General features: G+C 37.1%; 2 protein-coding genes across 4 annotated transcripts; one reads left to right on the top strand and one right to left on the bottom strand.

Annotated features, from left to right (window-relative positions):
• Window positions 1-48: 48 nt before the first annotated feature.
• On the bottom strand, window positions 49-2933 carry LOC306868686 (heme oxygenase-like). The gene is made up of 7 exons (XM_079414974.1): window positions 2829-2933; window positions 2707-2749; window positions 2362-2473; window positions 1335-1550; window positions 970-1242; window positions 373-421; window positions 49-290 (listed from the first exon to the last, which is right to left on the bottom strand). Exons 2-7 carry the CDS (start codon window positions 2745-2747, stop codon window positions 172-174), a joined length of 810 nt encoding a protein of 269 aa, XP_079271100.1. The 5' UTR covers window positions 2748-2749; window positions 2829-2933; the 3' UTR covers window positions 49-171.
• Window positions 2934-5940: 3007 nt separating this feature from the next.
• On the top strand, window positions 5941-12490 carry LOC306862364 (FAD-dependent oxidoreductase domain-containing protein 2-like). Of its 3 annotated transcripts, XM_079405131.1 has the most exons (11): window positions 5962-6085; window positions 6459-6678; window positions 7210-7515; window positions 7606-7857; window positions 8086-8415; window positions 8886-9052; window positions 9145-9310; window positions 10029-10255; window positions 10431-10601; window positions 11882-12132; window positions 12208-12488. In XM_079405131.1, the coding sequence occupies exons 2-10, from the start codon at window positions 6464-6466 to the stop codon at window positions 12112-12114; spliced, it is 2067 nt and encodes a 688-aa protein (XP_079261257.1). In that variant the 5' UTR covers window positions 5962-6085; window positions 6459-6463; the 3' UTR covers window positions 12115-12132; window positions 12208-12488. The 3 variants fall into 3 exon arrangements, with proteins under 3 accessions (XP_079261255.1, XP_079261257.1, XP_079261256.1); XM_079405129.1 differs by having other exon boundaries at window positions 5941-6085; window positions 11882-12490; XM_079405130.1 differs by having other exon boundaries at window positions 5971-6085; window positions 6424-6678; window positions 11882-12490.
• The last annotated feature ends 400 nt before the right edge of the window (window positions 12491-12890 follow it).

The following is a 12890-nucleotide window of genomic DNA, read 5'->3' as shown; positions in this document are numbered from 1 at the left end:
AAATGCGAAAGTGTTAACATACTTTAATCAAACTATTTTAAAATTCACTTTTTTTTTTATTAATTGATGCACATGATTTATTATTGGTGCATGTTTTATAAAATCCATGATCAGCCTGTAGATTTTACCCCGTCATAGTATTATGTTAAAAAAACGGTCAAATATTATGAATCAAAAAGCATAAACTCCCACTCCAACAGTTGCCAAAGTGATTCCCACACCCAATGCGAACTGAAGCACTGGAGAGCTGGAGAAGGTTTGTGACTTGGCTGCGTCATTTCCTTTGTCACCTAAACAAAAGTAAAATAGTAACATTATCTTATATATTCACTGTTTCAAAGCATTTAATGATTTGCATTTCTTGAAACTCACTTGAAGCTTCCACTGTGATGCTCAGCATTTTCTGAAGATCGTCAAAAACCTGTTTGTAGAGAGAAGTAAAAAACATTACATCAACCTTTTAAGACTCACCTCTTATATATATCCCAAACGTTTGGGGTTGGTAAGATTTTTTTTTTTTAAAGAAATGTTTTTGACAAGTCAAGTTCACCAAGGGTGTATTTATTTGATCTAAAATACAGTAATACTGTGAATATTGTATTCTTACAATTTAAAATAACTTTTCTATTTGAATATATTTTAAAATGTAATTTATTCCTGTGATGCACAGCTTAGTTTTCAGCATTACTCCAGTCTTCAGAGTCACATGAAATAATTCTAATATGCTGATTTGCTGCTCAAGAATCATTTTGCATTATTATTAATGTTGAAAACAGTTGTGCTGCTTCATTATTTTTTGAATTTTTTCACAATTATTTGAAGATATAAAGTTCAAAAGAACAGCATTTTTTAAAATATAAATCTTTTGTAACATAACTGTCTTTACTGTGACTTCTGATCAAACTAGTGCATCCTTGCTACATAAAAGTATTAATTTCTGATATGCAAGTGTAAGATGTTATTGGTCACCTCGATGTTGAACTCAAAAGCTGTGGTGGCCTCGTCCAGCACTTCCCGTCTCTGCTTCTCTGTTAACTCAATGCTGTTCATTCTGCTCCTGTACAGCTGCTTGAATCTGTTGGGGCTCGTCACTCCAGGAAACGAGAAGAATGAAACTCCCTTGTCGCCACTCAGTCCCAAAGATTTCTGGGTAATTTTACCCAGCACTTGTCCTCCTGACAAATCACCAAGATAGCGCGTATATGCATGTGCCACCAGGAGATCCGGGCTGTTCTTGCCAATCTAAAGGGGAACCAAGAGCACCGAGTTATAATGAGAATCACAGGAATATAAATGCAGTTTCATTTCCTTAAAGAGATCTTTCCCAGACTCGCCTCTCGCAGTCTCTGGGTGTATCTGTGAGTGGCGGCAGGCACTGTTACTCTCTTCCTCCAGTGGGGTCCGAAGAAGTGCTCCAGGTCCAGCTCCACAGACTCCAGTCTGGCCAGCTCCTGAGGGAAGTAGATGGGCTGAACTGCGGGATGATCGGCGTTCCTGTCCAGCTCTTCCTCGAGCGCTCTGTAGATCTCATACAGAGAACACAGCAGGAGCTGGAAACACGTACATTTACATAGTTTAAGTTAGCTTTAAGTACTCCAAAAATTACTGTGGCTGTACTTCAGACGTCTTAAGGCATAGTTCACCCAAAAATACAAATAAACATTTGTTATAATTTACTCAGCCTCAAGTTGTTCCAAATCTATAGCATGGAAGACAACGGCTACCAGAAATAGTTTGGTTACCAACATTATTCAAAATATTTTCTTTTGTGATCAACAGAAGAAACTCGAAAAATAATATTCAGCAACAGCACAAAATATTTCCCCCCTCGATATAAAAAGTACCAAGTTTGGGCATGGTAAGATATTTTTTAAAATGGTTTTCAGCAAAGCTGCATTTATTCGAGCAAAAATACAGCAATACTGTGAACATTACATTGTTACAATTTAAAATAACTTGTTTTAATATATTTTAAAATGTAATTTATCCCTCTGATCAAAGCTGAATTTTCAGCATCATTCTTAACTCCCTAAGTTATAGGAAATAAAAAAAATATATAATTTAATTATAAATATAATTTTTAATGTTTAATATTTTTATCCAGTAAATTGATTAATAATCAAAGATCAATCAGTTATTAACCCTTAGATAGTATCACTATGGTAGCTTGATATATACCATAGCGCTGAATGATATTTGTTGCAATATTAAAATGGTATACTTGGACCATATGTGCTTCCATTATCATTTTGGTAGTGCTTTCAGAATGTTCTAAAATATTTCTTCAAAACATTACTTTAAGCCTCGTTATTGTTTGATATATAGTTAATCTAATAGTTGCAGAATTTTCTGTAGGTTTACCTTATACTGTGTTTGCGTGATATGTCCTTTCTGGTAGTTGAGCATCAGTTGTGTGTTCTCAGCTCGGACGTGACTGTCTTTGGTGGCTGCTTTTATTTGCTCAGACAGATCACTGTGGAGAAAACATGCCACAATCCCTCATTAGTAGTTAACTGAACAGATAAGCTTATGCTTTTAAGAATCACCGACTCGACTTGTCTTCACTGAGCCTATATCTGCAACAAACAGCATCCACTAACGTTACATCTGCAATTGCTACACAATGATTTACTTAAGGCTTGAATAGTAAAAATAATGTGGTTTCATTCAAAGATCGCCGCAGAATGAAAATAAAAATCATTTTACCTGCCAGTGGCATCTTTTGGTTTGCTTTTCGTGGATTCCATTCCTAAAACAACAGATGTTTGTTATCAAATGTCACCGTGTGCCCTGTAACAGATATAAATGAAGGTTTGACATGGTCTTACTTGTGCTGCTGTAGATCTATCGTCCTGTATTGCCTTCACAGCTCTCACTATGACTATTAGATTTCCCTGACCGCCTCACTTCAATTTATATGTTCTCCTTCCTATGCGAGTCACTAGATTTAGTGAGAAGGGAAGTGACAATGTTAGTAGTTCCACATTCTTACACTAACCATGACTGGATGTTTTTTTGGATTGAGAAATCTCAGCAGTTTTTGAGGTTAAACAAATCCACAACGTGACCAGCATGACAAGTTGCTTGAATCGGTTTGTTTATAGGGTTATAAAGTTATAAAGTGCATTGAAAAGTATATTATTAAATGTATTACAACTTATAAAGTTAAAATGTTTCTGTGTTGTGGGTGTCTTGAGTGTGAACTATGATTGAAACTCGTGACTGTGCTGTTTCGCTAGTGGTGTTTCTAAACATGACACAGCAGACAGTGAAGCATTACTACCTTATTAAAACCTCAAAAGCATGACAATGCACACAGTCACTTACTGCCTGAGAAAAGACTACAAGGACTACAGTCATTTTTTCATGCAATTAAAAATACATATTTTATTCTAAAAGATTTTGAATTGATTAAATAAAGAAAAATACTTCATGGCCCGGTTTCACAGACATCAGTTATCAGTGCAGGTTTGACCCAAGTTTAATATTTAATTATTTTATTTAACATTTAATTAATAATATTGAATCATATTTTCCGTTCAATTAGGACATTTAAGTAATTTGTATAAACATGCCTTAGAAAAAAGCATTACTGGTGTGCATCTTAAGACAAAACTAAGGCACTGACATGTTTTAAGATCAGTCAGTGCAAGTTTCTTTCAGTTGAAACAGCTCAGATTTACATTTTAGTCTAGGACTAGTCTTAAACCTTGTCTGTGAAACTGGGAGTATATAAAAACTAAAATTAACACTTTATGTAAATAACTTTTTTTAATTATTATTATTACTTTCTCTCTTTTATAGTCTCACTATTTTAATTTGTCTACAAACAATACACAGGAAGGAGACTGCAAGCACACAATAAAAAATAAAGAAATAATAAAGAAATGATAAGGGCATGATAAAATAGTTTTAATGTAACTTAACCCTTGTGCACCCTTATGGACATTTATGTCCATTTTATTTATTAATTTTTATATAATTTTGCCTGTGTTAATGCTAACTGCATAAATTTTGGCTCAGGTGTGTATTTTTCATGGAATTTCATGGAATTTTCATATTCCACCCTCATTTCCTTTAATAAATCTATTTTACACTAGGTACACAAAATTGTTACACTCAGGACCTTTTGGACAAAAATGTTCCCATTGAAACCCATTAAAACTGCTATTTTTAACCGCAGTGCCATTTAACTGTAAAATGATGCAATTTTTGTTAATAGGCTTTCATTCTGTTGGCAAGGCTTCAAAATTAAATTTGTACTATGTAGAGATTAGTTTGGAGCCAGAGTCTGCGCAGTAGGGATTAGTTTTGAGCCAGAGTCTGCGCAGTAGAGATTAGTTTGGAGCCAGAGTCTGCGCAGTAGGGATTAGTTTTGAGCCAGAGTCTGCGCAGTAGAGATTAGTTTGGAGCCAGCGCAGTAGAGATTAGTTTGGAGCCAGAGTCTGCGCAGTAGAGATTCGTTTGGAGCCAGAGTCTGCGCAGTAGAGATTAGTTTGGAGCCAGAGTCTGCGCAGTAGAGATTAGTTTGGAGCCAGAGTCTGCGCAGTAGAGATTAGTTTGGAGCCAGAGTCTGCGCAGTAGAGATTCGTTTGGAGCCAGAGTCTGCGCAGTAGAGATTCGTTTGGAGCCAGAGTCTGCGCAGTAGAGATTAGTTTGGAGCCAGAGTCTGCGCAGTAGAGATTAGTTTGGAGCCAGAGTCTGCGCAGTAGAGATTCGTTTGGAGCCAGAGTCTGCGCAGTAGAGATTCGTTTGGAGCCAGAGTCTGCGCAGTAGAGATTAGTTTGGAGCCAGAGTCTGCGCAGTAGAGATTCGTTTGGAGCCAGAGTCTGCGCAGTAGAGATTCGTTTGGAGCCAGAGTCTGCGCAGTAGAGATTAGTTTGGAGCCAGAGTCTGCGCAGTAGAGATTAGTTTGGAGCCAGAGTCTGCGCAGTAGAGATTAGTTTGGAGCCAGAGTCTGCGCAGTAGAGATTCGTTTGGAGCCAGAGTCTGCGCAGTAGAGATTAGTTTGGAGCCAGAGTCTGCGCAGTAGAGATTCGTTTGGAGCAGTAGAGATTAGTTTGGAGCCAGAGTCTGCGCAGTAGGGTCGTGGGGTGGAGCCGCAGAATCAAACTCCCTCAGAACCAATCAACCATAACGACACGCCCCGTTTTTATAGCATCAAATTACTAGCTAAAATCAAACTTACCACAAAAACGAACAATTGAACATATATCAGCGTGATAACAACTACCTTAAATGACCAAAATCATATTTTGGCAAATTTTATTGAAAGTGTAATAAATTTTTTTGTTATGACTCAAGCCCCATTCGTTTACATGGAGAGGGCGGGGTTTATGACCTGTACTGCAGCCAGCCACCAGGGGGCGATCAAAGAGCCCGCGGCTTCACTTTCCAGTACGAGTGAGACACACCCGAGAAGCACAGGTACATTTTGTAGCAATATCCAACGATACATTGTATGGGTCAAAATTATTGATTTTTCTTTTATGCCAAAAAATCATTAGGATATTAAGTATAGATCATGTTCCATTAAGATAATTTGTAAATTTCCTACCGTAAATATGTCAAAACTTGCATTGCTAAGAACTTCATTTGCACAATTTTAAAGGCGATTTCCTCAATATTTAGATTTTTCTGCACCCTCAGATTCCAGATTTTCAAATAGTTGTATCTCAGCCAAATATTGTCCTATTCCTAACAAACCATACATCAATGGAAAGCGCATTTATTCAGCTTTTCAGGTGATATATAAATTTAATTTAGACCCCTATGGCTGGTTTTGTGGTCCAGGGTCCCTGATGCTATAAGAACAAAAAGTCTTTGCTTAAGAATCAACAGGAATAGCAAGCATGAGAGTGGGCTGTGGGCGTGACTTATGTGTGATTTAGCCACGCCCCTCTACTCTCTCATTGGTTCGCTTTCGACGTCCATCCTGTCGTGACGTCAAAAGTACGCTCTGCCTTCTGCCTGTAGAAGATGTTATGAAAACCGTGCAATCACAAAGATGTAGTTCACAGAATGCTTGCTGCTTATTTCCCTATTTTCTGTTTCTGAAGGTTCGCAGGAGCAGCTGTAGTTGACGGTAGGTTGATTTAATGCCAATATATTTACACTATACAGTGTTTTTTCGCTGTCTTGCATGTGCTGGATGTTGCCTCATCCTCAGTATTGGAACGAGCAGCCACAATTGACTATCAGAAAATAAGTAAATGTATTATATATTGTTATATTTGTATTCTTAATTACTGTGTTTGCCTTTATGCTTAGTTGTGTGTTTATTGTATATACTTTATTATATGAAGTAGTTATAGTTTAAAAGCATTTTCATGCATGCAACCATCTGCAATGAGTTTCTATAAAATGGAAGAGAGTGCTTGATTAATTATCTTTAATGATCTTAAGGTAAAGCCTCTGTTACAGAGGCTTTAATCTTTTGTTTTTATATCCGCCCCCAGGCCTCATGAGTGTGATTCAGCCTCTCTTCAGGCTCCTGTATGTCCTGGTCCTGGCCGGTTCTGGTTCTGGTCTTCATGGCCGTAATAAAAGCGTGAGCCATGAGTACTGTGTGCTGGGAGCTGGACCTGCAGGGCTCCAGATGGGCTACTTTCTGTCCAGGAGCCAGAGAGATTACATCATTCTAGAGCGAAACACAGGACCAGGCAGCTTCTTCCAAATGTTCGTGACATCTGAATGACAAAAGGAAACATTTCTCAAATGGAGCTAGAATGATTTTAAATTAGATAATTGCATGCTTCTACACTAAAAAGGGCAAAAAATAATATATATCACGGCCACAAATGAAGAATTTGTTTGCGAGATTAATTTGTTCCTTCATTTTAGTTAAATCATTGTCACAAATCAAGAATCTGTTCCCTAATTTGTTCCCTCACTTTAGTGAAGTGTTGTACTAATTAATTTCCTGTTTTAATTAAATCAAACATGGGAACAAATTCTTAATTCACAGCCATGCTGATAAACATATTTTTGACTGCACGTCGTCAATTTTTATTAATATTTGAAGTCAACAAGACATCACAGTTTCATTATTGCATATTAATCCAAATAAAAAATGTCCTGTTTTTAAATAAAATTGGTTCCAAATGCTGTTGGCTGAGAGGAAAATTGAAATAAGTTGTTAAAATCACCTTTTTTACTTTCTTTGTTTCTTGAAGTTTAATCATGCCTAATTTACTGTATTCTTTTCAGATATCCTCGCCACAGAAAGCTCATCAGCATTAACAAAATATACACGGGGAGGAGGAACAAGGAATTCAACTTGCGTCATGATTGGAACTCCCTGTTGAGTGACAGGCCCGACCTGCTGTTTCAGCGAATAAGCCAAGAGCTGTACCCCAGTGCTGATGACTTCCCACGTTACCTCTCGATGTTTGTGAAGGAGCTGGGACTGAAGATTAAATATGGAGCTGATATCGGGAGAATCAAAGCGTCAGGTTTTAATGGAAACCAAGGCTACATTCTGACCGATCAGAATGGTGTCAGTTATCAGTGCAGGTTTGACCCAAGTTTAACATTTAATTATTTATTTAACATTTAATTAATAATATTGAATCATATGTTTTCTATCATTTATAATCTTTGTAGTGTCCTGTTGGTGTCCACTGGCCTTTGGGTTCCTCAGCAGGTGGATTTTCTTGGCTCTGACCTGGTGGAGGGTTACGAGTCTATTCCTACTGATCCTGAGGAGTTTAAAGACCAGGCTGTGTTAATCCTCGGCAAAGGAAACTCCGCCTTTGAGACGGCACAGAGCATCTTGGGTAGAGCGAGCCGGATTCACATGTATAGTCCCAGCCCTGTACGACTCGCATGGCAGACACACTATGTTGGGGACCTCAGGTATTTATTCCACCCTGTCCAACTTATTGCAGAATGCATCAAATTTATGTTTTCAAGCCTACTTATAGCTGTAACCAAAATGCACAAGTGATGTATCTATCTAGGTTTTATGAGCTGTGCTTTATAAATCTTTACACTATTGCCAATAGACAATGGACCGTTTTTGGCCATGGAACTTCACTAATGTGTTTGCCCCTTAAGTTTGAATTAACATTACTGTTTTTTTAGGGCAGTAAACAATGAGCTGTTAGACACGTACCAGCTGAAATCTCTAGACGGTCTTGTAGAGGGAAGACTGGAGGATATTGCCATTGTCCGAAGAGAAAAAGATGGAGGGAAGAGAAGAACAGCAAAGAAAAGAAGTAAAAAATCAACGGAGGGAAAGGAGCAGCTGTATTTAACACTCACTGAACTTCTTGACCAGAATGGCAACAACATTTCAAAGGTCACTGGGCAAAATCTGCCAGGTTACCACACTGATAACTTCTCACTCAGACAGCCGTATGACCGGGTGATCCGATGCCTGGGCTTTCGTTTTAACTTCTCCATTTTTGATGGGTAAGATCAACAGTTGAAATCATGAATGTGCTAAGCAGCTTATTATATACACACACGTGCTTGAAAGTTTGGAACAGACTTTTTTTTAATGCTATATTTAATCAAAAATACAATAAAAACAGTAATATTATGAAAAATAGTTACAATTTAAAATAACTGTTTTCTATTCTATTTTAAATACTGAATTGTCAGCATCATTACTCAAGTCTTCAGTCACATGATTTTTCAGAAGTCATTCTAATACGCTGCTTTGCTGCATAATGAAACATTTCTTATTATGAATGTTGAAAATAGTAGTGCTTTGTGATTATATAAAATATAAATAGAAAATATTTTGTTACATTGTAATAATATTTCGCAATATTACTGCTTTGCTCTATTTTTTAATCATTAAATATAGTCTTAGTGAGCTTTTTGGCTGGTAGTGTAATTATTTTCACACTAACACAATATTTTCATTATTTTTCCAGATCTGCACGGCCGCCCCAAAGCAGTGATGCTCGGGGGCGGTTGCCAGGAATAACAGCCTGGTATGAAGGCAGAGGGACGCCAAACATGTTTGTCCTGGGTACAGCAGCCCACTCCAGAGATTATCGTATGTCCGCTGGTGGGTTTATTCACGGATTCCGCTACACTGGTAAGCATTTCACCTCACTTAAACATAGCATTTCAGGTTTGTCGTAAGGACGTTGGAGGCCATAATAAAGGTCCTCTGTTTTGCTGCTACAGTGCGTGCTGTTCATAAAATCCTGGAACAGCGTTACCATAACATTGCCTGGTCTGCTACAAAATTACCCATCAGTCAGCTGCAGTCCTGGATTCTTAGGAGAGTGAACGAAGCCTCTGGACCGTACCAGATGTTTGGGGTTCTTGGGGACATTATTCTACTGCGAGGGTAAGGGATGTTTCAAAGGATACATGTACAATATATGTGTTTGTTGGTGTTTTTTTAAATTTTTGACTTGCAAGATGACTCTTATGCTCACCAAGGCTGTGAGCATAAGAAACATGTATTATTGCAAAGTACTGTAAAAAAAAAAAACTGTTTTCTATTTAAATATATTCTAAAATGCAATTTATTTCTGTTTCAATGCTGAATTTTCAGCATCATTACTCCAGTCTTCAGTGTCACATGATCCTTCAGAAATCATTCTGATATGCTGATTTCCTGCTCAAGAAAAATGTATCATTATTATCTCCGTTAAAAACAGTTGTGCTGTTTCAAATTTTCTTAGAAACTTTGATAATTTGTTTCTGGAATTTATGATGTATAGAAGGTTTAAAAGAACGGCATTAATTTGAAATCGAATCTCTTGTAACATTATAAATCTCTCTACTGTCACTTTTGATCAGTTGAATGTCTCCTTGCTGAATAAAAGTTAATTTCTTAAAAAAAAAAAAAAAATCTTACTGAACGGTCTTTTTAAAATCCAGTGAGCACTAAACTCATGGGTTGTCAAAACTGTATTGTAACTTCTGACCTTGACAACACATTGAACGGATTATAATTCTATCCCTCACGGCCTTGTTTTCATTCAAATCCAATTAAATATGGCAACTGTGATGAATGTCTGTTTTACCTACACAAATCTCTCTCCTCCTTCCTTCCACAGGTCTTACTGTGAATATCTGGAGGAGTTTCCCCTGCAGGCCCTGCCCCAGCTGTCTGCCCTATCTGGACGGCCCCTTACAGATCATGGTTTTCTGGTCTTGGTCATGCAGTATGGACTGAACCGGACTGATACGCTAGGACCAGGTCGAGCTGAGTCAGAATGGACTAAAGCCTGGAGGTCCAACTTCCTCCATCCGGTCCTGTACTACTACAACACACTACCTACAGGTGAAGAGCTGCTATAATATGTTCTGTTGATTACTATATAGTGGATACGGTACAAAGTAATTTGTATGTGTGTGTGAGATTGGTATGTTGTTGGGAAAATATTTTGGACTTTCTGTTGATATTCTATCAAAATCACATACTGGAATATTAAAATAAGTGTGCTCTGTTTCTATAGAGAAGGATATGAGACAGCGTCCAGTTGGCTGGCCACTACCACGACCTGAGGCCGTTCATCACATGGTTGAGGACTTTTTAACTGAATGGGATCAGCCCATATCACACAGCCAACCTCTCAGACGCTTCCTCGAGCACTGCCTCCAAACTGACCTCAGGGCCTTTTATGCTGGTCAGTACAGAAACGTTCTTCTCAGTCATTGGGGAACTTTTTGAGTGCCAATAATTAAAGAAAAATTTTAAAATAAAATGCTGTTTTTTTTAAAACATTCAATTCGTCAAAGATTCCAGAAAAATGTATCAGTTTCTACTAGGGATGTAATGATATTATCAATATCGCGATTAAAGCTTAGTTGTAAGCTTAGTTGTTAATAACTGCATTGACTATGTACAGATAAGTGCAACGGTAATATGTATTATGTATTATTGTTTTTTAATTATAACATGAATTGCACTGAAACTATTATACAGTTGAATTTATTTATACCATAGTCTCACAGTGTTACACTATTTGTGGCGGCATATATATGCAAATTAATTCTCTGCCAGCAGGAGGCGCTGTTGGAGCAGGAGAGAGCGAGGTTTCACCGGTAACGCTGTACACAAAGCAGAGCTCCGCTCACAAACGCTGCTTTATCAAACATTACATGCAAGATTAAATGAAAATGACATCCAAAATTTTCAGAAAATAGTGTGTTGCTATTAGAAATACAGTGACATAAAAACAGAAATTGGGTTTTGACTTTGAAACGTGCAATGCTCCTCAGCCCCCAACCATTCAAATTTCTGTTATGATGTCACAAATACAGGAAAGCAACTTTGTAGTCCAAACGAGCTGTTCGCTGTAGTTCTTGAAAAGGGATTTTTTAAAAACGAAATATCTTCCTTTGGAGTGGACTTTGAGATTTGTAACTTTGTAGATAATTTTATGCCCAAACACAGGTTCAGGTATATATAAGGTGAGAGGAGTTGAATATAGATCCAAGCACGCCCCCTGGATCTAGTGTTCTGCAGTGAGGACCATCTCAATAGGACCCCTTTAAATATCACCATAAATATCGTATCGTGAGATTTTGATATCATTACATCCCTAGTTTCTACAAAAATATGAAACAGCACAACTGTTTGCAATATTGATAATAATAATAATAATACATGTTTCTTGATCAGCATATTAGAGTGATTTCTGAAGGATAATGTCACTCCGAAGACTGGAGTAATGATGCTGAAAATCCAGATTTGCCACAGTTATTTACTACACTGTTATTAGTTATTTTAAATGTTGGTAATATTTCACAATATTACTGTTTTTACTCTATTGTTGAATAAATAAATGCAGCCTTGGTGAGCAAAAGAGACTTCTTTCAAAAATTTTAAATCAAGAAGTACTTTTTGCAACTGTTCTTGCAGGACTTCATTTATTATGTGCCTCTGTGTGTCCTTTTTCTTCAGAATCCTGTTTCCTTCTGTCCCTCACCAGTCGTACTCCACCCCTCTTCTGCCGTCAAGGTTATTTAATAAAGCAAGGCATTGTGGGAAACAGCCACCTATGGCAACATGCCCGTGAGGCAGGACTCATGGCTGATCATCAGGGAGATATTACGCCCGGCGATGACACATCAGTATCTGGATACCTGAAACATGCTGGCGCTGCAGTCGTTTCAAATATGAACTTTGACCTTTGAGGGGCATTAACACTAACGGTACAAAAGACCAAATCTCTTCTGCTAAAATCATGTTCATCTACCTCCCATTTCTCATGGAATTTACCTTATCAGGTTACCTGCATTTCCATAGAAAACATCCCAGATCTAGCGTCCTGAGACTACAACATACAGTTAAGTTAAATAATAAGTATTATCTTGCCATAGTTTTATAAGCCAAAGTATAGCTTTATATACTGTTTTATGGTGTTGGGTTTGGTGTTGCAATAAAATGCATAACTTATTTTTTTATACAATAGTTAATGGTATGTAAGAAAAGTATTTTTCTTGGGTTGACATGCATGTACTTTTATTTATAACTACAATAAAGACATCCTATCTCAATAATTAATTTCAGAAAGATGTGTTTGTGGTTTTATTCATATATATATATATGTGTGTGTGTGTGTGTATATGTAGCATAGAAACAATTGAAGTAATTTACAAAATTAACAATGTTTTGTTATAGGAAATATTGGAAAGTTTTCTCAGAGAAAACTAAATTTCAGTTTTGTTTGTCGTGGTTAATGCTGTTAAGATGAGAGCGAAGCATGTTGTGAGTTCCTGATTTAAATCCAGAGTAGGAAATATTATAAACACATTTTTAAATCAGATTTAGCATGTGAATTATTAAATTATTTAAATGTGTATTTACTTTTACATTTTGAAGCCCTTGTGTAACTTTACTGAAGGCCCCCTAGATTACATGTGCAAATATAACTAACATAAATAAAGTGAAGTGATAATAAAATTAAAAA

Source organism: Barbus barbus, assembly GCF_936440315.1.
Source record: "Barbus barbus genome assembly, chromosome: 4".
NCBI lineage: Eukaryota > Metazoa > Chordata > Actinopteri > Cypriniformes > Cyprinidae > Barbus > Barbus barbus.
The sequence above is the reverse complement of the archived record's forward strand: the minus strand, read 5'-3'. Positions and strand labels throughout refer to the sequence as shown.

Coding starts and splice junctions, on each gene's coding strand:
- LOC306868686 (XM_079414974.1), bottom strand. CDS start 2,747: ATGGAATCCACGAAAAGCAAACCAAAAGATGCCACTGGCAG. Junction 1,551..2,361: donor TCACGCAAACACAGTATAAG/GTAAACCTACAG, acceptor ACGTGTTTCCAG/CTCCTGCTGTGTTCTCTGTA. Junction 422..969: donor CTTTTGAGTTCAACATCGAG/GTGACCAATAAC, acceptor CTCTACAAACAG/GTTTTTGACGATCTTCAGAA.
- LOC306862364 (XM_079405129.1), top strand. CDS start 6,464: ATGAGTGTGATTCAGCCTCTCTTCAGGCTCCTGTATGTCCTGGTCCTG. Junction 6,679..7,209: donor CCAGGCAGCTTCTTCCAAAT/GTTCGTGACATC, acceptor TATTCTTTTCAG/ATATCCTCGCCACAGAAAGC. Junction 9,311..10,028: donor GACATTATTCTACTGCGAGG/GTAAGGGATGTT, acceptor TTCCTTCCACAG/GTCTTACTGTGAATATCTGG.